The sequence below is a fragment of the Eucalyptus grandis genome, chromosome 2 (assembly GCF_016545825.1).
Source record: "Eucalyptus grandis isolate ANBG69807.140 chromosome 2, ASM1654582v1, whole genome shotgun sequence".
In the NCBI taxonomy this organism is placed as follows: domain Eukaryota; kingdom Viridiplantae; phylum Streptophyta; class Magnoliopsida; order Myrtales; family Myrtaceae; genus Eucalyptus; species Eucalyptus grandis.
This window is the reverse complement of record NC_052613.1, coordinates 28076878-28101373: the sequence shown is the minus strand read 5'-3', so window position 1 is coordinate 28101373 and position 24496 is coordinate 28076878. Positions and strand designations below refer to the sequence as shown.

The 24496-nt window shown below is 37.9% G+C and overlaps 2 protein-coding genes across 4 annotated transcripts; one reads left to right on the top strand and one right to left on the bottom strand.

The window, feature by feature from the left end:
* The first annotated feature begins 270 nt into the window (after positions 1–270).
* Positions 271–4573, top strand: LOC120289199 (transcription factor PIF3-like). 3 transcript variants are annotated; one of them, XM_039303843.1, is made up of 9 exons: positions 271–394; positions 820–1073; positions 1188–2290; positions 2381–2488; positions 2631–2696; positions 3128–3193; positions 3312–3754; positions 4024–4157; positions 4252–4573. In XM_039303843.1, exons 3-7 carry the CDS (start codon positions 1988–1990, stop codon positions 3528–3530), a joined length of 762 nt encoding a protein of 253 aa, XP_039159777.1. In that variant the 5' UTR covers positions 271–394; positions 820–1073; positions 1188–1987; the 3' UTR covers positions 3531–3754; positions 4024–4157; positions 4252–4573. The 3 variants fall into 3 exon arrangements, with proteins under 3 accessions (XP_039159777.1, XP_039159780.1, XP_039159772.1); XM_039303846.1 differs by lacking the exon at positions 271–394 and adding an exon at positions 407–616; XM_039303838.1 differs by lacking the exon at positions 271–394 and having other exon boundaries at positions 633–1073.
* A 4310-nt stretch (positions 4574–8883) lies between these two features.
* Positions 8884–20379, bottom strand: LOC104451012 (probable LRR receptor-like serine/threonine-protein kinase At1g56140). Its single transcript, XM_039307798.1, is given in 33 exon segments — positions 8884–9316; positions 9319–9451; positions 9605–9755; positions 9862–10060; positions 10140–10345; positions 11110–11183; positions 11185–11270; positions 11638–11720; positions 11722–11748; positions 11750–11812; positions 11887–12056; positions 12130–12308; positions 12311–12367; positions 12370–12411; positions 12414–12524; positions 13204–13268; positions 13978–14022; positions 14235–14297; positions 14700–14765; positions 14855–14909; positions 14912–14925; positions 15398–15469; positions 15561–15632; positions 15719–15743; positions 15746–15786; positions 15977–16048; positions 16147–16218; positions 16709–16780; positions 16901–16972; positions 17077–17148; positions 17384–17455; positions 17530–17719; positions 20241–20379. Coding segments are annotated over 33 exon segments (3075 nt in total). The 5' UTR covers positions 20347–20379; the 3' UTR covers positions 8884–9068.
* Positions 20380–24496: the final 4117 nt, after the last annotated feature.

Genomic DNA, 24496 nt, shown 5'->3' with positions numbered 1-24496 from the left:
TGAAAATTATATCAATTTCCTTAATTTACTAATGAACGAGTATCGTAAGGACGCTGCCCAACAAGTATCAATCTCCTTTTGGTAAAATAGATTTTGTGATTTTATAATTATTTATTCTTTGTTTTCCCCTTGAAATTTAGACAAAATTCCTTAAGCAGCAGCAAGTCACTGTTGACCCAAGTTAAACGCCAAAAAAGCACGAACTTCCGTGTATCTTCTCGGCAATCTCTTCTCTCTCTTGCAGTTCTGCAGAAATTTCGTTGTCTTCCACGTCCCACTTGGGCCGTTCGTGATCTCCAAATCTCTCTGATTCTCTTTCTTCATCTTCGACAGACTTTTTAGTGCATGTGGATCAGTGTTACTTGTACTTCGACTGATTCGAGAGGGCTTCGAAGTTCGTCCTTCGCGGTCATATGCATTCGGTTCTGCTGTTTTCACTTGCTTATTTGTGGAAGAACGGGTCTTTTTTCTATTTTTCTTTTTTCGGCGGTTTTCTATGAGCTGCGTGATCTTCCCTTGATCTGTGGGGATTTATCTTTTCTGGGTAATCCAAGTTTTAGTACAATAAAGTGCGAAGGATCTCACTTTCCTCCGAGAAAGTACTCAATTTACAGAGGTTTTTTTTTTTTTTTTTTTTCCTTTTGAAGGCGTCCTTTAATAGCATTAAAGAATTGTTTTGACCCAAATCTTTATATTATTTGATTATGCTTATTAAACTACATTTAACCATTTTAGACGTACTGATAACGACTTCACTGCAATTTTGTGACTATAAAAGGAGCGCTCTTTGTTTATTTACTAATTTCTCTTCTCCTGAAGTTGCCTTGAAGAGGGGTTTTGCTCAAGCAGAGAAAAGTTCTGAGCACCTGTGGACTCTGTGTTTCCGGGTTCTTGAGGATTTGGCTCTTTATGTTTGTGGAAGGTCCAATTTGTGGCTTGATGCATATTTGAGGACACAGCCAGGGGTTCCAACTCTTGAAAATGCCATTGTTTGAGCTATTTAGGAGGGCTCAAGAGAAGCTTAATTCAAGACAAGACAAGGGCCAATCATGTTCAGCAGATCTGTCATTCATGTGAGTTATTTTTATCCCCTACTTTTTTTGGAAATTCATGCTTGTGTGAATTATTGTACCAAGTTCATCTATAAAGATGAATCCCAATATGTGCAATTTGTGTGTTATATGCAGACCAGAGGATGGGTTTGTTGAGCTTATATGGGAGAATGGTCAGGTCGTGATGCAAGGACAGTCCAGTAGGCCCAAAAAGAGCCAACCTGGTTTTGGTTTACTGTCTGAATTCACTTCTCAGAGCCCTTGGATTAGCGATAAAGATGTGGGCAATGGCGCTGCTTCGAATTCTAAAAAGTCTGAGGCAGAGCCGGACTCTGGGTTGAGTGAATTCCCAATGTCCTCACCGCCCAGAGAAATGTGTTTGACGCATGATGAGGACATTGTTCCTTGGTTTAGTTGTCCCATCAATGAACCTTTGCAAAATGATTACTGCTCTGATTTCCTGCCTGAATTATCAGGTGTCCCGGTAAATGAGCTTTCCAATCTGTATAGTTTTGATTCGACCCAAAAGAGTAACAATAAAGAGGTTGGTCCAGCGGTGTGAACGGTGCCAAGGTTCCCTCTGCAGCAGACGTTGAGATAACTGGAATGGGAATGAATACAGCACTGCCATCTCTTCAGCAAGGAGTCATGGATGCTATGGGCTCTAGTAAATGTGGTATCACCTATGATTCTACTTTTGGAGACTTTAGTCGATTACCAAGATTAGCAGTTGGATCTACAAGTGAAAAAGGTCAAGCTAAGGACGCAACACCATCTGCCAAAATTCCAATTTTATCAACTTCTCTCATTTTGCAAGGGTAGCCACTCCTTCCCATGCCAATGTAGAGAACAATGCCAGAGCCAGTGGCTCGGATTCATTGATCTTGGACAGAGCTGCACGCAAAGAGAAGTGTTCTTCAACTAATGATAGCATTATGGCTGATAATCTGGCGAGTAACTTGAGTGTTTGTCCAAGGACGGAAGCAAGTTCAAATTGCCAAGTTCAAAGGGAGCAACTGATGGTTGCCTCAAAGCCTTTGATTTGCCAAGGAGATGCTTTGAAGAATGATAAAAGTGCTGATCAAAGTTGTTGTGCCAGTTCGAGTAAAGGATCACCAGATAATGAGAAGATGACAGAGCTTGCTGCTTCTACTTCCTCTGCTTCTACTTCAGATGCTCCATCATGCAGTTTAAAGAGGAAATGTCCTAGCACCAACAATTCTGAAGCCCTTGCTGAAGTTAGTCTAATGTTTCCACCTATGTTCTTTTTGAGGTGTCCTCATGAATCTAATCTTTCATTTTCTAAAAAGAAATGTAATTATGTGCAGGATGTTGATGAAGATTCAGTTGGCGTGAAAAAAGCAGCAGCAGCAGCTGCTCGCAGTACTAGTTCCAAGAGAAGCCGAGCAGCCGAAGTACATAATTTATCTGAAAGGGTATGGATGTACCTTGCATTCGACAATTGTATTGCGTATAGATGGTTTCTCTTTTTGTTGGTATATTAGCAGTTCTTGTCATAAAAGTTGCTCTTCACCCTATCATAGTCTGATGGAAATTCATTTGCCCCATCATAAACAGAAAAGGAGGGACAGGATCAATGAGAAGATGCGTGCATTGCAAGAACTTATACCAAACTGCAATAAGGTTGATAATTATGTGCTTGATTGTTTTGCTTCATGACTTATTCCTCTCCCCACACCCCCTCTATCTCCCTCCCCCCCCAACACACACACACACAAAAAAAGAAAAGAAAAGAAAAAGCTTTGCACTTTGTTCCATGACCTTTCAAGATAAATTTTGCTATTTGAGGTTAAACTTTAATTGAACCTGTTTGGTATTTTATAACTAGAATTTGTACTAAATGTGGGTTTTGATGTCAAGTTGAACATCAAGCATAAACCGTCAACCAAAACCTGCCACTCCTTGCTTGGAGTGTCGATATTCATCATGCAACACTCAATACTCCATGCATGAGCTAGGTGCAGTTCAAACATTAAGACTTCTGTTAAGGGAATCATTTACTACTTGACAGTCTAAACATTTATTTTGCTGATTTTGTTGATTTGCCATTGAAGGTGGACAAAGCATCTATGCTTGATGAGGCCATTGAGTATCTGAAGACGCCTCAACTCCAAGTGCAGGTACTCCAGTCTCCTCTCTATTTCTCTTTAAAATAAGTAACAATATGATTGTTTGACCTTTTCAGACAAACTAGACCTCTCCTAAGGTGCATTTTCTGTACATTTCGCCTTTCACCAGATGATGTCAATGGCAAATGGCTTGTACATGCCGCCAATGATGTTTCCGACAGCAATTCAGCGCATACATCCATCACAGATAGCTCAATTTGCGCCAATGGGTATTGGGATGGGTTTGGGTATGGGCATGGTTGGTGTAAATTGTGGAACACATGTCCCTGTGCCTCATGTGTCTGCCTCGACCGCTTGCACAGTACAGCTGCACCAAACTTTCCATTGATGGGTCTTCCTTGTCAAGGACTTCCTATGTCGATGCCATGTCTGTCGTCCTTAGTTCCATTTCCAGGAGTGCCTCCTCTAAAGCCAGGAACAGGGTCAAATACCTCTGCCTTTGTAGGGCCGGGTACTATGGAAAATACAGATGCAGCCATCCCTTCCAGTGTAAAGGAATCGACACAGAATGTCAATAGTGCCAGCTGCATAACAAATCATACATCCACTCAGGTTAGTTGGTGTCTGCTTAGTTGGGGTGTTCAATGGGATGCAGAGTTTACTTGTTATAGGGATACGGGTTTACCATTAATGAGGTTCACTTACTACCATTTTCAATTATGGGGTTACACCATTGACAAGAATATTTTGTAAGGAGACAGTAGTAGAATGGTCATGAAATTAGGAAAATGCAATAAGCTTACCTCTTATGGGTTCCCAACTTGAGTGAAGTAGTATGATACACAATTATTAGCCTCTAATGGTTTCTTTCCTTACTCTAGTTCCAAGCAAGAAATGGCGATTTTCAAAAGCCTACATCAGTGCAAGCTGCTTGTCCAGACTCTGATATCAATGTAGGTGGGGTTGCTGATTCTGTTGACTGAAACAGTACTAGATTTGTTAGAGAAGATTGCATGTAAGTGGCAGCTGAGATATTTATCTTCGATGAATTATCATCTTTGTTTATGGGCTGAAGCGAGAAATAATTGAACTTGATGTTTTGTATGCAGTTCATGATTGGTCCTTGATGGAGAGGTATTTGTTTGGTGGAGTAACACCAATGAAGATTTCCTCTTTGCCTTCTCTGCAACTTCTGTTACACAACTAGAAACCCTTGTTTGGGTCAACGAGGTTAAAATTTAAGATGACCAGTTGAATTAGGTGTCGTTCAACTAGCCATAGCACAGATTTCGGTTGGCGGCAGAAGCTTATTTTACTGTTGACTCTTAGATTTGTCTTACATAACAAATTAAGCATCATTTGTTAATCTGATGTATAAATAGAATAAAGAAATGTTTCCTCAATCACATTAAATGAATTGTGTTTTTCCAAGTGCAAGTCTGCTCTCTTACACTATACTTGATAGCAAACAAAGCTTGATGACTTGATCTTTTATGTAAAGTTCTAAGATACTGCTTCTGCAATGACTGATTATGACTTGCACTTGGAACAGTAAATTCAAAAGAACACTGTCTGGCACTTTAGCATCTCAATTAGAGGTACTGAGCTAATTTAGTGTTACCTGAGTCTTAAGTTCTTGTTCATGCATGGTGCTCTTTGGCCTGAACTCTTGATATGTTTGAATCAATAGTATCTGTATTAGCTTCCTAGTGTTTCCGAAGAGTTATTTTTCAATTTTGCCTATACAGAGACTAGATCTTTTCTCGTGCTGATGATGATATCCTCAGCAGTTGGCACTTGGCAATTTCAACAATGTGGAAGTATATTTCAGAAATCTTAGCTCCTACTAACGTACATAACTTTCTAGTGAAGCAAGCAAAGCTCATCTAAAAGGTGTTGCGTCTGATCATTTTGCTCATGCGTGGGTGTCATGGTGCGTCGAGCCAAAGAATCTTGAGGCATATTGGTTTCCATTGTCCTGATTTTAGAAATCAATAGCAGGGCAACATTTCAAGTGGCAGAAATCTTGCCGGACTAGCAAAATGCCCGGAAAGGTCTTTACGGGGTTTTGACTGTGTACGGTCTAGGCCAGCAAGAATACCTCGTGTACTAGTCCCAACCATTTTATAGCAAGTGAAAATATTTAGCTGCTGCATGATGGAGCTAATATGATTATGATGGCCTGTGATGCTCTCCTTTTCTCTGTGACTTCTGCCACTCTGAAATAAAAGTCATAAGAAGCCATCAAATGGAGCAAATGGCTTTCATTCACATTAAATTTGTCAGGACTGAACAAAATATTGTCATATCTAGAATCGGAAAGGAACTAGAATATTGCTCTATTCATCATCTTGAAATTCAGCTGTGTTGCCTACGGAGAGGTTTAAGCGCAGCAATTCATAATGCGGTTTTAGAAGCCCATAAATAAACATCTGCAACAAGGTCCTAGATACGGTCAAAAACATCATGGTGAAGCAAAGAAAAGTGTGAATGATAAATTTAATATATACACTGAGCGAGAACTAGAGGTTTCTGTGGTGGTTAAAGATATGAATTGAGATGAAGGGTTGGCATTATGTACTTGTCCCCAAGAACAGAAGTTTCTCATAGAAATTTGCTCAATGTCTTTCAACTTTAGCTGTTAATCAAACCATTCTCCGGTAAGAGCAGGACACGAGGTTCATAAGAAAAGTGACTTTGCTTTTTCCAAGAAGCCATTCTAGAGCTTCATTTGAGAATCTCAAACAGTGAAATTAAGAACAAACACTTCCTCCCAAAACCTAAGAAAAGCAATTACTTAAGTGTTGCAAGAAAAGTTGATCATCACTTCCCACTACAAAGCAAAAGTGAGGTGGTAATTATGTAAAGAAAGGAGGACAAGGAAGCACTTCAACCAGGCAAAGCTTGTTGATAATTGATGTGATTTGAAAAAGGATGGAAAGACTTCTTATCATGTTGCCTTCTTAATAAAGTCAATTCGTACTGTGATTTGGGGCCATCCTTGTCCTTTACCGTTTGACAAGAACCAAAGCCACCCCTTGAAACCCTCCTTCTTTGCTTATGGTTACTGCTGCTAATACTCAGTAGACTGCCTAATACAGGAATTAAGTGGAGATTGAACAGCAGTTTTTATCTAAACATCATTGCCCTGAGATCTTAAGCTTCCATAAATGGTAAGAATAGTCACGATAACGATGGCCATGCTATTGTCATTATTGCTCTTGGGTCTTGACAAGACAAAACGATTAACAATTTTCTTGTGATTTTGATTAGTAAAGCATCCATGTGCTTGTGTTTCCATCTACTGTTGAATGGGCCAATTAAGAAGGATGAGTCAGCATTCAGGACCATCATCTCGAAGGTGACCCTGATTATTCAGCCTCCATGTACACCAATGTTGTCGATCTTAATGATTGTCGAGAGAGAGAAAAAAAGGACCCCAGGCCTATATTTAGCAGTTAACTCCTTATCTGTACTGTGTATACGGTGAGGTATCTGATCCATGTGTAAATACTATTAGATACCGGATGTGATTCTGCTAGGATGGTGACATCTGCTCTATGTAAGAACGTGGTGTGCCGCCTACAATGCCACTGGCGTAAGCTTCCTTGTCGATTAGTTGTCTCGCTCTGCACTCAAAAAGTGTTTGGAAATTGATGACTCTTAGGGGTAGGAAATTTTGTTCAAAGACATGTAGATTATGTCCCCCTCTTATTCAAATGACAATTTGATTGTGAACCAGGTTGAAGTCTTTCCTTTCATTGATATCAAAAGCACGGGTTTATTTCCATCATAACTAACCATCACAACTGGCCTCTAATTTGCTTCACCAAGGTCGTATCCATTTTCCTCTATTCGTCTTCGGCTTCGTCTTCCCTGTGATTGGGCTCCGGCGGTGGGGGGAACTCAGCTCACCGCTGGCGCGACACCACGGCGGCGTAAGGGCTCGTGGATGGAGGTTGCGGCGGAACGGGGAGATGAGAGGCCGGAGCGGTGGTTTGAAGGAAGACAGACAAATATGATTTTTAATTTGTTTCAATATATAATCTGTGTGTCTTGTGACCAAAAATAGAAGCAATAAAATGCATGCGGCATGGGATAATGACGCGGTTTAAGAAAGCAAATCCTCAAGGGGTGTATATATGAATGAAATTAAATACCCAAATAAAGCTAATCACTGGTATGAAAAAGCGATTCTTTAAAATTTATTAATATTGTGGGAAGATGTCTTAAATTTCAAAAATGTGAATAAATCTGTTGTCTCCCGTTAAGATGTGAAAGAGTTGAAGACCCAAATTCAAGGTTTTGGCGAAATCCCAAAGCAACAATAAAAATACAATATACATAACATTATATGCAAATAGGAAAATGATCAAAACATATAGTGTAATATGCTAGATGAGATTATTATCTGCTTAATCAAATGTTGTACAAAAAAAAAAACATTAGGGACCAAAATGAATTATAGAATTGAAGAAAGTTTGTGAATGAGCATATGCATATAACTACATAATATTTGACTTATGCTTTCCATATCTAAAAAGTCGGTTATGGTATTTTCTTGAAAACAAAATGATAATTAGTACAGTTTAGTATGGAAACATAATCTGAATAGAGATGCAATCATGCATAAGTTAATGAATTTATGGGTATTTTTCCCTTCTATTTTGGGGCTACATCCACATTTAAAACCGGCATCTCATGAATATCTTATCGCTTATTAATAAGATGCTAGGATTTGTAATTAAAAAAAAAATCACATTCATTGTTTTGTTGTTTGAAAAAGAAACCACAAACTCTTTGCTCTTCCAATGGTCCATCCCTTACAATTCAAATATGCTGTTGACAATAGCACCGTCATAAGATTGAATAATAGTCACTGAGCTCTCATTTTAAGCAAACGTGGTAAATTGGTTACGGTTGCCTTGGTTAAATATGGGACATCGTCAATGTTGTGTCTAATAGAGCTATCAAAAATCTTAATTATCAGGAAAAAAGACATCATCCGCACTCTTAAGGAAAAAAAGCTCATTAAACACAAGAACACAGAGAGAGAGGAAGAGGGTTTGTTTGGACCTTCAGAAGGGTCAGTTGCAGCCTGAGTCTGATTCTGAGCACGAGTGACATCTGCAAGTAGTATGCACTGCTACATGCAAGGCAAAGATCACCCTCAAATTTGCCATAGTTCAACCAGAGAGAGAGAGAGAGAGAGGAAGAGAGAGAGAGCTTGAGTGGAGAGCCACATATGTGTACATATGAGTAGATATAATTTGATGAGCCAAGGGCAGTGGCATTGAGAAAAAGATCAGAAATGGCCCCTCCACTTTGCCTTACTTTCAATGAAGTCTCGAGCTGTGTACAAATTTTGTAATTAGCCTTTGTGTAATATTTGACTTTTCAATAAGTGGTGGGACCCATTTTTATTTTGGAAAAAAGGAAAGAGGGTTGAAAAGAGAGCCAACAGACGGGAGATTAAAAAAGAAAAAAAGGAAGAGAGAGAGAAAGGCAAAAGAAAAAAGAGGAGAAGAAGTGAAAACGGTTTGGCGTGTGCACGTCGCATACGCCTGGCCAAGTCAACTTAACATCCGTGTTCACACTCCTTGTTCTTCCAATTATAGTATTTTCAAATTAGACTTGAAATTCAAAATTATTGGAGATTTGTGCGGCGAAATATGATTTTTAAGTCGTTGAGTTGAGTATTTTTATAGAAATGATAGCTTAGGATGTTATGGAGCTATAAATTTTACAAATCTTGATTCGTACAGCTTTAAATTACATAATAGCAAAAATGATTGATAGGGAGAGCCATCTTCTAGAGGAAATTCATCTATACGTACAATTAATTGATTACGGTACATAATGTTGGCGTAATCAACCGATAAAGCATGATATGGATGCAGCAGAGATCCATTCAAGTAAACCATGTTCATCTACCATCTCCGATTATCTCATCAAGCATGGGTGTCCTTGCAATTTCCGGTGAAAAATTTGCAGTACCAACAGTGCTTGCAGTGAATGGGGAGTTGTAAGGGCTCTTGTCTGTGCTCTTATCAGCAGTCTCAGCCAAGGAGCTAGTGGTATCTTTGAATCTCCAATCAGTCAAGTAGCCTGGCCTCGTGGACACGGTCGCCACTTCAATATCTCCAGAGAGCATTGCCACCACACGGGACATTGGGGTCTCGGCGCTGGTGATGTTTGAGTGCACAAGAGCGCTATTGCAACCATGCGTTTTGCCTCTTCTTCATTGAACTCTGATAATCTAGAATCAACCAGCTCAATAACACGGTTGGTTTCGTGCAGGTTCCAAGCCTGAGAAGCAGGAACAGAAAGTGACAAGGATGTAATCAGGCAACCTCCTAGATAGAATTAACAGGGAAGAATGATAGGAAGAAGGATAATGACGTTTCCTTCTTAAATGCCCATAAAACAACTGAACAAGTGGCAGAATATTCAAGCGCGTACCCATTCAAGGAGATATATTTTTTCTTCTTCCAAGCTAGGGTCTGAATTTGACCTTCCGCTGACAACCTCTAGAGCCACCACGCCAAACGCAAACACATCCGCCTTCTCTGTAAGGTGGCCACGCATTGCATACTCGGGAGCAAGATATCCACTACAAAAGCAATGAGAAAGCAGAATTAGATTCTCAGCAGTTGTAGGCGTCAATGTACTAATGCATATGGCTTTGTTTGCATATGATAGAAGAACATAGAGCTTACATGGTTCCCGCGACACGGGTGCTTATATGGGTCTTCTTATCATCATAAAGTTTAGCCAAACCAAAGTCTGATATTTTAGGTGTGAGATCAGAGTCCAGCAGAATATTACTGGCCTTCACATCCTATGCTGATTCTCAGCCTTGACTCCTCCTTGAAGATAAACCAGGCCCCTTGCAATACCCTAGACAGATATCAAACCATGTGCCAATCATAGATTCAAGGTCTTTGCCCTGCACCGTGGAGGCACTTTATTATAAGTCAAAACTCACTTTTTATGATGAGAGACATATTGAGGTGAATGTTCTCTCTTTTAAACATTGCTTGATCAAGACTCTTGTTTTCCTAGATACTCTTACAAAAGTAGTTATCTGCATCAATGCAGCATCCATACAATTTAACAAGGTTGCGGTCTTTTTCCTGAATATAGTATCTCTGTCACAATTTCTTTCCCTGGTGGGATGTTACAGATAGTTGCTTAACCTTACTCTCCCATCATCAAGTGTTCCCTAATGTCACTGATATGGTCAGTACTTCAATATAAAAAAATGCTTAAGCCATTTTGAGACCAATAATGCGATCAGCATGATAATGTATACTCCACTTCCTAGACTCTCCGGAAGCTCCACTTAAGTCTGACTATCGAGAAATGCCATCCATCTCCTAAAGCTACACTGTATTAGCATGTAGATGACAAATGAAGGACACTCAACCTAATTTATGTCACTCAATCTGGACCTAGTAACATAACCAAGCAAATTGTCCATTCTATTACTTACTTGAAACCTTTGTAACCAACAATTTGTTATATTATCCATGGATATTTGGATGGCATCCATTGAACTTCTTTCTTTTCCTGGCGTAATTTAGGATCTATTACAGTCATCCTCCAAGCCAAAGGATGATTTCTAAAGAATGAAAAAGCAGTAAGCGAGAAGTGCTTTTCTTTTTCAAGGCAGAGAAAATATTGAAAGTTAGGGCAACCAGCACACGAAAAGCTATTGTCTTTTTCTTTTTGGCCCATACATGGAAACCTATAATCGCTGTTCATTTACCAATGCGTTTCTCTTCTCTATTTTAATTCTTTCTCCAAGAAACACTTTCAGAAAGATCAACCATCGACTTAGTTCTCGTGACAAGCTAAGATCAGATCAGCTATAGTTGAAGAAGCAATAGCGAGAAGATCAGCTTTTGCAAGGAGCCAAGCACCTCAATTCTGCGAATATTTAAATGTGACACCACTCCATCGACATCTACTCTTTTGTGTTATCAATGAATTACAACAAACCTTGAAAAACAGGGCTGAATCCTCCCTCCCCAAGTTTTGTTATTGGGATTGAAAGTCATGCTCGTAGCAGCCTTTAGTTCTGCATAGCTGAAAGTGTAAGGTCTAGTATCCATGCCAAGGAACTCTGTAAGACACAATAATGCAGATAAGATTCCCGCTATTAGAATATTTCGCAACCTTTTGTCACTTAGTTTTTGACTTCTTGAAATATGTTAGCCGCTTAATTAGTCATCAGCTTGGGCCAAAAATGCATTCATGAAATTTAGCTTCAACTAGAAAACAAACATGGAAATTTCACTTCCAACCACCAGTGGGCAATGAGCTCAAAAGCTCTAATAGCAGCGGCATTTCGATATGGAGATTTATCATTCTTTTTACCTCTGCAGAACATTGTTTTCATCTTTTTATCCAAAACATAATTAACACACAAGATTACGGATAGGAAATTATCATGGGGAAGCTTACTGGAAGCTTCTAATAGTGTGGTTTACCTGATCTTCAATCATGCGTGCCATTCTCCTTCTGAACAACATAGAACGCCAGGAGAACAGCCAACAAACCGACCACTCCAACTCAGTAGCAACTCAACTATCAAGCCAGTGATCCTTTTTGCGGGTTGGGGTTGGGGGTTTGTTACTGACAGTGGGTATAAAATCTGCACAAAGCCTGCCAATTTAGTAATGTTTTATAAAGTGGTGCTGGGAGTATGAGCAGGTTTTATCATATAGCCCTGGGACAGCACTAATGGCTGAAATTAGAGTCCATATGTGGCTTGTTTTGGTACACAACACGTCCCTTTTCCAGCCCAAAAGAAGTGTATTTCAAGATAGTTTGCTGTTACATGAGCATGATACAATTTTAGGACAGCTGTAAAAGAGGCACCACCTGCCTCTTTCTGTATGTCGAAATCCTTTTGCAACGAAGGTTTCCCTGAAATATGCACAAATGGCATTAGCAATTGACCATGACCTTCTTAGTAAAACAAGAAGCCTGGTAGAGCACGGCCCTACCTGTATGTATATATCAAAAAGACGCCTCCCAAGACGTTTCCATTCAGTATTCTGGATTTTGTATTTCAGCAAACTGAGGGTGACATTGCAGTTTCCATTCTCCAGCCCTAATCCATAATATCGTAGAGATGAAGCAGAGATCCGTGCAGTCTGAACAGCTCTGTGTCTAAAGTGTTGGTGAACTGGGATGGCGAGGAAGCACTATAGGTGCGTTGTTGCTTCCTGTGAAAAAACCAACATTGCTCACTGCCCAATCTCTGAGTCGGTCACATAGTAGGTAGCAGGCCCAAGACTGATATTATCCCGCTCATACATATTACTGGACGAAGTAATCTGAGGGCCACCGCATTTTACTGAAAAATTATAATCTGCATGGCAACATAAAAGAGCAGGATCATGATGAGTTTGTGAGGTCCTTCCGTTCCATAATGGACAAGAATTATGTGTCAAAGGACATGCACTTTGTAGATATTAAATTTTCATAATCAGCCCGATCTAACTATACATATAAATGTCACATGCTTATCTTCAAATCTTCCTACAGTCTGTCGCATAGCATTGTAATATGCAGTTGTAAATGTAACAATAAATTGGTTCTCTCACAATCCCTAATGAAGAGACCCACAAAGTACTGATGAAAATGAAGTAAGGTCCTTTTGAGGGAGATATCACAGATAAAGGAGGAGCCTAAAGAGGTAATTATGGAACATTAAGCGGCCTGCCTTATATCTGTGTCTGTGGCAAGAGCTGACAATGGGACATCAAAACTACATAGCTGTCCCCTTTCGAAGAAAATAACCTAGCATATTAACTTGAACCTTAATTTTTCCTCTCTTCTACTGAACTACTCCTAATCTAACTTACTGGAAGAAACTACTATGACCATTCTGTCTTCTACTACATTTAAAGTTACCCTTCACTTCACATATCAGGATGCAAGCACACAGAATATCTAAGGTAACTGGAAACATGATCTCCTGTCCTCCTCTTGTTGAGGCATTCAACAAAAGGAAAGCGTATTAAGGGGAAAAGGTTACATGGACTTACAGATTCCTTTCCCACTATTGCAAGGAAAATTCCGCTGAAGACAATTTAATCCTGAAGGGAGAAGGCTAAGATAAGAGAAGAAAATTTTACTCAGTTGATCAGTATGGCAGCATGAACTTATGACTAAACCAAAAGCAGATAATTCTATTGCAAGAAAAATTCCTTTATTTTTATGACTTTCACTGAAACATTTAAGATTCCTTCATGGATGATGCAATTGCTAATTAAATGCTAAAAGTTTTAAATCATTGAAGCAGTGATAGCTTCTCCAAGTCATAGTTCGAACCCGTATGCCTCTAATTAGTGAATACTAATACTGAGCTTTGCAGAATTGCTGATTATCCACAGCATCAATTACAAGAATTGAATGATGGTGAAACTGCAGTATCAGTATTTATTCAAATAACTGACATCCACAATGGCATATGAACAAGGACAATCATATGAAAGTTGATGCCTATGACAGTTCTTTTTGTAGGCAATGTTTAAATGATCTATATTTGTTCCAAGCAGTAGATTCGCAACCAAACATGAGTGAGTTTTAATGTAAATTCAGCATGCATCTGTGATCTCAATTAATGGAATTAGTACGACAAAGGACAAATTCAATATGAGCATCCAGAAAGCAGCAGGGTGGTGGATGGGTGATTATCCTTGTAAAGCAAGGTAGCATTAAAGCCAAGTCTGAGGACACATCAGCTAACCGTTTTCAATTGAATTGATTACCGTTTATGATCTCTCAAGCATCATAAGCAAAAATCGCTAGGCATTTACCTTCTGTCAGAGTTGTCCAATGCAAAGTTGTTGCCAACCAGATTACTGCAAAATGCATCATGAAAAAAGATGTGATCGTAAGTCTCTCGATAAGATTGGGACATTTACAGCTCATCCTGTAGCTAGAAAATGACTTCAAGTACTCTAGAGCATCCCACGAGCAATAAAAGATTGATAAAGTGCAAAAGAAGAGGCCTCACTTTAGATATCTAACTAAAAGTATAAATTATCATTTTTTGAATGACAGAATTACATACAGTTGCAAATCATTGCTGACCCAAGAGGGAATGTTTCCCATCAAGTTATTGTATGACACGTCTCTGCAAAATTGGCACAGGAGAGATGTCATTTAGTTAACCAACAGGGTAGTCGTCTATCAGTATCGAATAGCATGCTGTGATATGTCAAACAACAAAAGGTTGACTATATTCTCCATGTTCACAGGTGCAAAATAGATGACTTTGAAAGAAACTATATATTTAGTACTGAGTTAGCTATAAAGGAAAAAGGAGAAAATTCTATTCAAATAGCTATATCCTCTTTTTGAACCTTCAACCTATGATGGAACATGGAATATTTTGACTGCACATCCTCTTGCATTCAAACTCCATAAGTGCCCATAAAACTTGTGCGTAACTTCATGCTCTTCTCAATTGATCAGTGACAGTTGTGAGCATCATTATGGCTATTATGCAAACGGAGATCTTTCAGGTGTTTCTTACATGTTATGAAGAGATGCACTTTTCTGTTCAGGCAGTGTGCCATTCAAACTATTATTTCCAAGAAACCTGAGAAATGAAGCAAAGAGATTTGCAAAGCATTAACAAAGAGAACATATTTGTAGGAACACGTATGAAATCCAGAAGAGGTGCATTACAAGCAAGTGAGTGAGCTCAAATTGAAAAGAGAGTCTGGAATCTGTCCGTTAACTTGTTGAAGCTTAAGTCCCTGGTCCATTATAGACGCAACAAAGTTACTATATGAATGAATTGAGTAAACAAGATACAGAAGTTTGAATTAAAAAAATAAAATAAAAAATATGCCTTCAGGAAGATCAAGCTGATTACATGTGAAAAACATCACAATACCCAATAAATATAACATCTTGTCAATTGAAGTTAGGGAAGAATTGTGGAGGCAAATGCTCCTTTGAAGTACTGTACTATGAATGAGGGCACAAGATGGTCTTTAATTAAAACAGATCATCCAGATGATATTAAGTAAGTACATATCATTTAGTAACTACTATTATAAACCATTAATTAAGGGTGACTTATTCATCCCTTTCAAATATTGCTTCTGAGTCACTGAATATATATTCAGAATGCAAATGGCAACAACAATATCCAGGTTGATGATAATGAAAGACAACCACAGTTCAGCATATTTTCAATCAATCTCAACCGAAACAACGACTTACAGCTGAGATAAACTCTGGTATCCTGAAAAATCTGATGGGAGCGAATCTGAGATATTATTATTCCTCAGTACCCTGGAAACACCAGTAAGCCCCATTCATACGGGGCCAAAAAAGAAAAGAAAGAAAAAGAAAGTCTGCTGTGCTCCGAATCACAATGTCTTACAGAATAGTCAGATTCTTCATATTCCTGATGAATTCCAGTGAAGAGCTCACATTAGATACATCACTTATTCTCCTGCATTATGTACTCAACTCATTGTCAGTTTGTTTCAAGGCTATTTTTTCACAAGCACAGAAACAGAAAGTACATGGCCCACTCACAAGTCTTTCAAAGCGGTTAAATTGAAAATGTCGAAGGGATTGAACTCGAAAAAGAATTTCCTTGAAACCTATAAACAAAACAAATTGAGAAAAAATTGGACAAATTTATCACGTACTGTTTAATGATAACATAATACAGAATTAACGCTATAGAACTTGTCAAATTTCAATTTCCAGATCCTAGAAACTGTTGTGAAAGGTAGACATTCATTGTCCTGGGCATGGTTAGATGAAAAACAGACATATATATTGCCTTACAGCTGTGTAAGCTGCGACCAATTTCCTATGAATTCTGGTATATTGCCAGTGAAGTTGTTATCCGATGCCCACCTGCAACCGCAAAAGGTATTTCTCCTGAGAAATCGTATCACAAATCTTTTCCTGTTAATAGTTTTTTTCTAGTATCAAAGGAGGAATGAAGCTCTTACACTGTTTGAAGATTTTTAAGCTTGGAAAATGTTGACGGAATCTCACCACTGACTCCAGAACTATCCATGTAACTGCACAATAAGTGACTTCCATCAGCCAAGGGAATTTTATTAATTTAACACAACTCAAATAACTCAATAGTTTGTACTTTTGAATAGTTGAAAGCAGAAGTGATGCCAAGAGGAGAGGGTGACAGAGTGTCATGGAATATTTGCACAACATCCACGAGACTTTAAAAGGTTTACACCCAGAAAGTACACGGCCAAACATTGCGGGAGTCTCTAGTAGTTGAAATGTCAACAAGAGGATGACAGTGAAAGTGAAATATGAGGTATAAGGATTAGGCTATGTGATGATGGGCAGGATGATATTAACAACAACATGCTACCGCAAGTCAGAAAGGTTAAAAGAAACTAATCAATATGAAAGGACACCCGAAAAAATTTACTTAGTCCATTTGCCACCTATTTCGACAAAGCTAGCCTCCGCCAAACTCCAATATCTGCAAATATTTTAAAAGGAAAAATCCATGTTTAAGAATGTTAAGCAGGTAGGACTTACAGCTGCTGCAATTTGGACAGATTTCCAAGCTCAGATGGCAGAGAGCCACTGAAGTAGTTGGTGCTAAAGGACCTACAACATTAAACTTGCATGTCAAATTTCATTGAACATTTGTCTGAACATCCAATGGACCTAATTCAGTTGAATCCTTCTGCTTGACATTACAAATCCTGTTCTGGAACTGTTACTTACAATGAAAATAGCTCTGTAAGTTGCCCAAGTTGCGGTGGGAGCTCCCCTGATAATGCATTGATGCCCACACTCCTGCAGTAAATCAGCAGAGTAAGCATCAGGAAAGAAAGAAAAATACTTAAAAAAAGGAGCGGAGAATCGTATAAATTTTGAGACTAGAATTGAGTTGTGCTCACAGATACTGCATGCGAGTTAGGTTGCCAATGGATGGAGACAAGGAACCAGTCAAGAGATTTTGGCGCAAGTCCCTGTATAAAGTACATAATACCATCAGAACAATGGAAAACTACGTAAGATTTTGAAACCTTGGTGAGTAAAATCAATATGGAGCTTCAGCAAATGAGAGCATGTGAGTGTTGCATACACAAGCTCGAACTGAGTGTTGCTTAATTATAAGGCATGACGCATGGCACACCATGAAAACTCCAGTGAAATGAGAAACTACTGGAAAAGAAGGAAGAAGTGGAATGGGCTAATACATACAGATTGAAGAGGTAAGTCAAGTTCCACAACTCATCAGGGATAGGACCGTCAACGCTCATTGCATAAACCTTGCTGCAACCAAAGAAAAAGCACCCGGTCATGAGAAGAGACGTACACATGGTGGGTGAGATAGTGTCGATACGTACAGCTGGGTAATGTGGCAAGTGGTGGAATTGTTGAAGGAGCAGTCGCATTTGATGAAAGGGTTGTAATCATTATTGTCGAAGGAAACAGCGTCGTCGATCGCGGCTACGCTGCATGGCTCTCCACTTATGTTCCATTTTGGCGTCTGTGAAGTGAGTCCCCATGTTGACCATATCGAGTTCAGAATCGCCACTACATTCACATAACCATCATCGACTCACACGTGTTCAGCTTCATGCTCAAACTAAATGTATTGGTATATGAATCATATCTTAAGTAAATGGAGAATGATTTAGACAATTAAGTGCAAGCAATAATACAGGTTTTCACATGCTGTCCATCCAGTTGAATTGTACAAGCAGGGACAGCCGCCTACCTGGAGAAGCGTCTTTACAATTCCCAGACATGGTTTTAACGGTATCAATTTTACTTTCTTGATTATACAACAAGCCGTCAAATAAAAGTAAAGGTGAAAGTGGGACCGCAGACGTCCTTGTGATCCCATAACATAATGCTTTTTGGATAATAAAGCGGGGTAATGATAAGTTTCTGAAATGTTTTAAAGAGGAAAGGGGTAGAGTCTCGGTTGGACAATGATTATGTGACAGCACTGTTGATTCTTCCATAAAAAAGACAGCAAGATCTCCACACTTTTAACCAGGCAACCGGGCAACCTATTTACCAGGTTTCCTCGAAAATTCTCTTGGTGGGATTTGCTGGCAGAAAGCAAACCCTCATAGTGGGGTTTTTAAATTACTAATACACATGCATATATATATAAATGAAATTAAATAACCGAAAATAGCTAATAACTGGTATGAAAAATTTATTTCTAAATAAAATTTATTAATATTACTAGAAGGATCTTTTAAATTTCAAAATGGAAAAAAAAAAACCACCCCAATGCTGTATTCCAACATTAATTGACATATCGTCTTGTATTTAAATTGTTCGTGATTCTCTATATTCAAGTAGAGTTGTGAGGAGTTGAAGACCTTAATTCAAGGTATTGGCGAATTAAAAATGCATAACAACAGTGGCAAAAATACAATACACAAAACATTATATGAAATAAAGCAATTTCAAAACATGAATAGTGTGATATTGCTAGGTGACATTATCACCTACTGAATCAAATATTGTAGAAAAAGATGCATATGCATATAACCACATAATACCTGATCCTATGCCATTCCACATGATTAAGTAGTCAATGTATGATCGAGTATTTTTTTGAAATTAAAATGATAATTAGGTGCGTTTGTCTTGGAAAAAACTTAATGAAAAAGGAAAATACTTGTAGATAAATCATTTTTCAGAAAAATGGTTTATTTTATTTTATTTGGTGATATGTGACCACAAATGTTTTATGATGTTTGGATCTCATTTACAAATGATCTTGATCTCATTTACAAATGATCTTAATCTCATTTAATTTTTAAATTTTTTAAATTTTCTTTTCTTCTTTTTTTCTTTCACTTCTTCCTCCTTTGTCTTTTCGTCGAGCCCCGCCGATACCGCAACAAGCCACCGGCTCTGTCGTTGAGGCGACAAGGGTCAACTTGGCTAGCCTCAAGCTTGAAGCCAACCCTAGCCAACCTGCGCCTGTGGCCGATTGACGAGGCCCAACAAATAGCAAAGGAGGAAGAAGGAAAGGAAAAGAAAAAGAACGAGAGAAAAATATTTAAAAATAAAATATTAAAAAATTCAAGAAGAGCAATTCCTCAAAGTGTTTTTGCTTTGTGAGATTTAGGAACTTATTTTCCTTATTTTATGCAATTGTATTTTCCTTGATCAAAGTGTTTTCCATTAATTAATCATTTTCGACAAGCCAAACAAGTGGAAGTTCAAAAAAAAAAAAATTCCGGGAAAATACATTTCTCGAAACAAACGCACCCTTAGTACAAGTTATTACGGAAAACAGAATAAAAGAGACTTTGTATATGCATAAATTAAATGAATTACATTCAGTATCTTTTTCCAATCCATTTTGGGGTTAAGCCCATCATTCAAAAATGGCATTTCATGAATATCTTATTGCTTAATAATATCATGTCGTGAATTTAAATATAAAAAAACTCCAGTTCACCGGCTCGTTGCTTGCTCGAGAGACCACAACTCTTTTAGCTCTTCCAATGGTCCATCTCTTACAATTTAAATTGTGTCGTCAAATCACTACCGTCATTATATTAAATAAATAATACATTTACACCGACGTGACTACTGTTTAGCCAATGATGAGAAGAACATTCAAGTCGTGGTTTTTTGAAGTGTTTTTTTTCCCAAATTTATAATTTAATAGATCCTTCTAATAAGTTTTATTTAGTAATAACTAATCATACAGGTGATCAGCCATACTTAAGTGTTTAATATCATTCGGAAGTATTTCTTTCTTTATTTTTTTAATATATAAAGAACCCCACTTTTAGTGATTTGCTTTATGCCGGCAAATCCCCGAGGACTAAGCAAGAATTTTCAAGTAAACCGGGCAAACTGATTACCGGGTTGCCTGGGTGAAGTAAGAGGACACCGTCCTTCGTGGAAGGATAACGGTGCCGTCACCTAATCACTGTAATCATACTTTAGTAGGAAGGAGATGATTTTCCATCATCAGGAAGGATGCTCACGATCTTGCGCACTCTTTAAGAACAGCAAACTCGTTAAACACACGAACACATGGAGAGAAAAGAGGGGAAGAGGGTTTGTGTTGTACCTTCAGAAGGGTCGGTCGTAGCATTTTGGTTCTGAGCACGAGCGACGTCTGCAAGTAGTATGCACGCTGCTACATGCAAGGCAAGGATCACCCTCAAATTCGCCATTGTTCAACCAGAGAGAGAGGAGAGAGAGAGAGAGAGAGACTCAGAGCTGGAGAGCCGCCATGTCAAGTTTGACCAACCGCACTCCCAGATATATGTATATATGCGTAGATACAGTTTGATGAGAAAGCCAAGTGGCGTCTGAGTAGGGGTAATCGGGTTCGGGGTAGGTAGGATCTAGACTGGACCCCTGCACTGCACTGATCCTATTATAACTGGTTTGTTGGAAATTTCCTATAATATGGGCTTACATTAATTAATTGATTTTCTATTTTAAATAATCGGGTTAATAGATATTCCAATATTTGTTAAACCTAAAGTGATCTGATTGAATTGGGTATTGGCGTATTGATAACAGCCTAGTTGAGCAAAGAAAGTGTAAAGAATTGTGTTTAACTAAAGCCCGTAATGGCGCCCAAACTTGACACGTCGCGAGTAAGGCTTGCTGTGCCCTCTCTAACCTATAAAAGATAGGTTATATTTATCCGTTGCTTTAATCCCATTGAAAGTCGCTATATCGAAATAGGTCATGAGAGGAAGATGCAGCATTCCAATAGATCCTTGATTATCGTAGTGATCTATTTTTCGTAAATAAAGCAATGGCTCAAACAGTGACGCTTTAATTCCGCTGTATTTATTGATTGGTGTTTTACAATCGTATATGGATCCGTTATTTCCTTTGATTGATTAATTGTATATGTGAATAAATTTTCTACATGGTTTCCCTTTTTTGGATCATGTATTCAAGCTCGTTTGTATTTACCACGTACTCCGACCCACCTTTTTCAATTTGGTTCCAAGGTCAACCTGTTTTCATTGGAACCCGTTTCAATCTCCCGATATCCTATATAACTTCGAATTTATATTAATATGCGATAAAATAACATAATCCTCCTAATTTGTATTGAAACATTAAGCATTTATAATAAATAAATACATGAACTTTTTTACTAAACGAAAAATTAAGGATCCACAAGGCTAATTATAATAAATAAAATCATAAGGCAAAGAATTAGTAACAAACATGAGTCTAATATTAGTCTTATTCCCACAATTACTATATGAAGCTACTCATTTATGCAAGCATAAATCCTTCTACAAAAGAGAAATTATGCGAGTTAATCCACATGGTACATAAGAATTTCGCAGCGATGAACACCGTCCGTCCGTCGGACGGTGCGAGAGGGAGCCGATGAGGGAGGGAAGCAAGTGAGGAAGAGGAACGATGAAGGAGGAGTGCCGTGCGTGTTTGAGAGAGCCAAGAGGAAAGACGCCATGTGATTGCGGGAGTAAGAATAAAAATAAGGGAAAAAATAGGGTTTTTGACTTATATTTACAAAATCGGTTCTAGAACCGGTCCAGGAATCAATTCCTGGGTGGGTAATTAATCGACTCAGTTCTCGGACCTGTTTCAATGGGAACCCGTTCCGACCACATTTTTTAGTGGGCCGGTCCAGTTGCAAACCCGATCCGGTTGCACACCCCTATGTCTGAGATAGAGATAAAAAATGCTCCCCTTACCTTCACTAAATTCTCCGTGCCGTACAAATGTTTGAAATCAGCCTTCAAAAATTCTGGTCGATAACGTGGATGAGAAATTGGCTAAGCTATATCTGGGTCAAATGTCTCATGCTCGTTTACACTTCAAAGACACTTCACTGTTAGAAGAGTGGAATTTTGTTACCACTAAAGAAAACGATTAGTTCTTTTTTTGTTCTGCATAGCTGCTAATCTAAGTAAGAAGAGATCGAGTACCCATTTGAAAACATCTACGAAAGGTTGTGGAATTACATAGCACGTCCTCAACACATATTTTGGGATCACCATTTGGAAACACTGATAAACTCAATTTAGGCAATTTAGTTGCTAGTTGTGCATTTGTATTTGGGCGAAAAGTCACTTTCTTGCACAAAAAAGTATTGCAACTTGCGAGTTGACGGCTTATGGAAGTCAATATCATGCGAAAAAGTATAAAAAAGTCTTAAACTTATTGTATTTGTGCCACTTGAGTCCTAAGCTTATTGACAATTTACAAATGTAGTACATCTCGCTATAGCTGAAAATCATTGTCATGGACACTGATCATTATACATGGCACGATCGGTGCTAGTTTGGACTTTTAAAAAAAAAAATTATTACTTTTTTTTCTCTTCTTTCTCTTCTTTTCATTTTTATAGTTCTTTCCTTTCTTTTTTTTTTTTTTTCCCTAAATTGTGGGCTAGGAGAGGTCTGGGCGAGGGCCCAACGCCCTTGTTGGACTCGCCTGGATCTAGACAAGGGCCATGACGCCCTCAACCAAATGCCCTGACCCTTACTTGTGGTTGACGATGGTCAACTGACGACTTCGCTAGCTAGAGTTGTTAAAAAGAAAAAAAAACAATGAAAAGAAAAGAAAAGAAAAGAAAATAATAACAAAAAAATAAAAAAAAATTTAAGATCCATATCAGTGTCAATCGCGCCATGTAGGATAACTAATATTCACGTCAACAATTTTCGACCAAAATTAACCGAATGGACTATATTGGCAAATCATGAAAATGTTCAAATTTTAATTAATATAATTAAAATGTTTATAATTGAATAAGTACAAGTACAATTACAATTATATTTAAGAATTTTTTTAATACTTTTTCAAATGTCATGTGCCGTGTTTAGTCTCGTCCTTTGTGATGACAGGAACTGTTTCATTTTGTCAAAATGCATTGTATGGTTTGATAGAGGCACGTGATGAGACATGGGGAAAGAGCCAAAGAGAAAAGATTCCGCATATGCTAAGATCAACATGGACATTTAGAGTTGACAGGTTCATCCAATTTGTTGTGGCACCTCCACATCCACTTTATTTCGAATTAGACGTGAACGGCTAAAGATTTTTGTGAATCTAGAATGGGAAATTAAAGGAAGAAAATAAAGGTCGATGTGAGGAAAGACCAACGATGGGAACTTTTATAGGGAGAGCTGTAAATGTCATGACATAATTTAAGTAGAAAAGAACCCCTTGAATTTTCTCTCATGGATATAGTATTGCGTTTCTTGCCTTTTTTTTAATTTACTATCTTGACAAATAATCATATAGCCTATATATATTTTTCATAAGTTGTTAGTTTCTATCCAAAATGAGATGACAACTTCTTTTTATTTATATGCACAGACAAGATTTTAATTGAGGTCGAAGAAAACCTAGATTCATGATTGGAATAGGGATGAAGGAGAAAATATCAACCTGTACGGACCTGTTACTTGCTTTTCAACATGGAATTTTCACTATTTGCCCACGTACATTGTACAAGACCCAGCATGAACTCCGTGGCAAGTGGGATATAAAAAATAGCGATCCCCACGTCAACGCATTTACTCTTGGAAAGAGATGGTCGTCGTTTATAGCGACCTCCACGTCAACGCATTCACTGTTGGAAAGAGATGGCCGTCCTTTGTAGCGACCTCCACGTCAATGCATTCACTGTTGGAAAGAGATGGCCGTCGTTTGTGAGTGGCGTTGGTCATCCTGTCGCACCCACTTGATGCCTCCGTGCAGCCTCCTCTCTCCATAATTCAATCTCGATACACGTCCTTCCAAAGCCTGATGGCAGCTTGCAAAGCGAGAACTGAAAGAATCTTTTCCCATTTCTTTGGCAGAAGTACACTACAAGTGCCATAACTTGGCAAGACGTCACACTTAAGTGCACCTCCGGCGACCCTCGCTTAAATCCTATTGCGAATATTTTATTATTATTATTTGCCTACGCGGCTCGCTGAGCTCAAATCAACATAAAAATTAAAAAAAATTAAAAAATTAAAAAGTTTTTTAATTTTAAAATTGCAATTTCAAAAAAATTAAAAAATTAAAAAAAGAAAATTTTAAAAGTTTTAATTTTAAAAAATTTTAAAATAAAAAAAAAGAACTTTTAAAAAATTTTAATTTTAAAAATTATAAAAATTAAAAAAATAAGAAAATTTTAAAAAAATTTAATTTTAAAAAATTTTAAAAATTAAAAAAAAAAAAAAGAAAATTTTAAAAATTTTAATTTTAAAAAATTTAAAAATAAAAAGTAAGAAAATTTTAAAATTTTAATTTTAAAATTTTTAAATTTTTTTTTAAAAAAGAAAATTTTAAAAATTTTAATTTTAAAAAATTAAAAAATTTATAAAAATA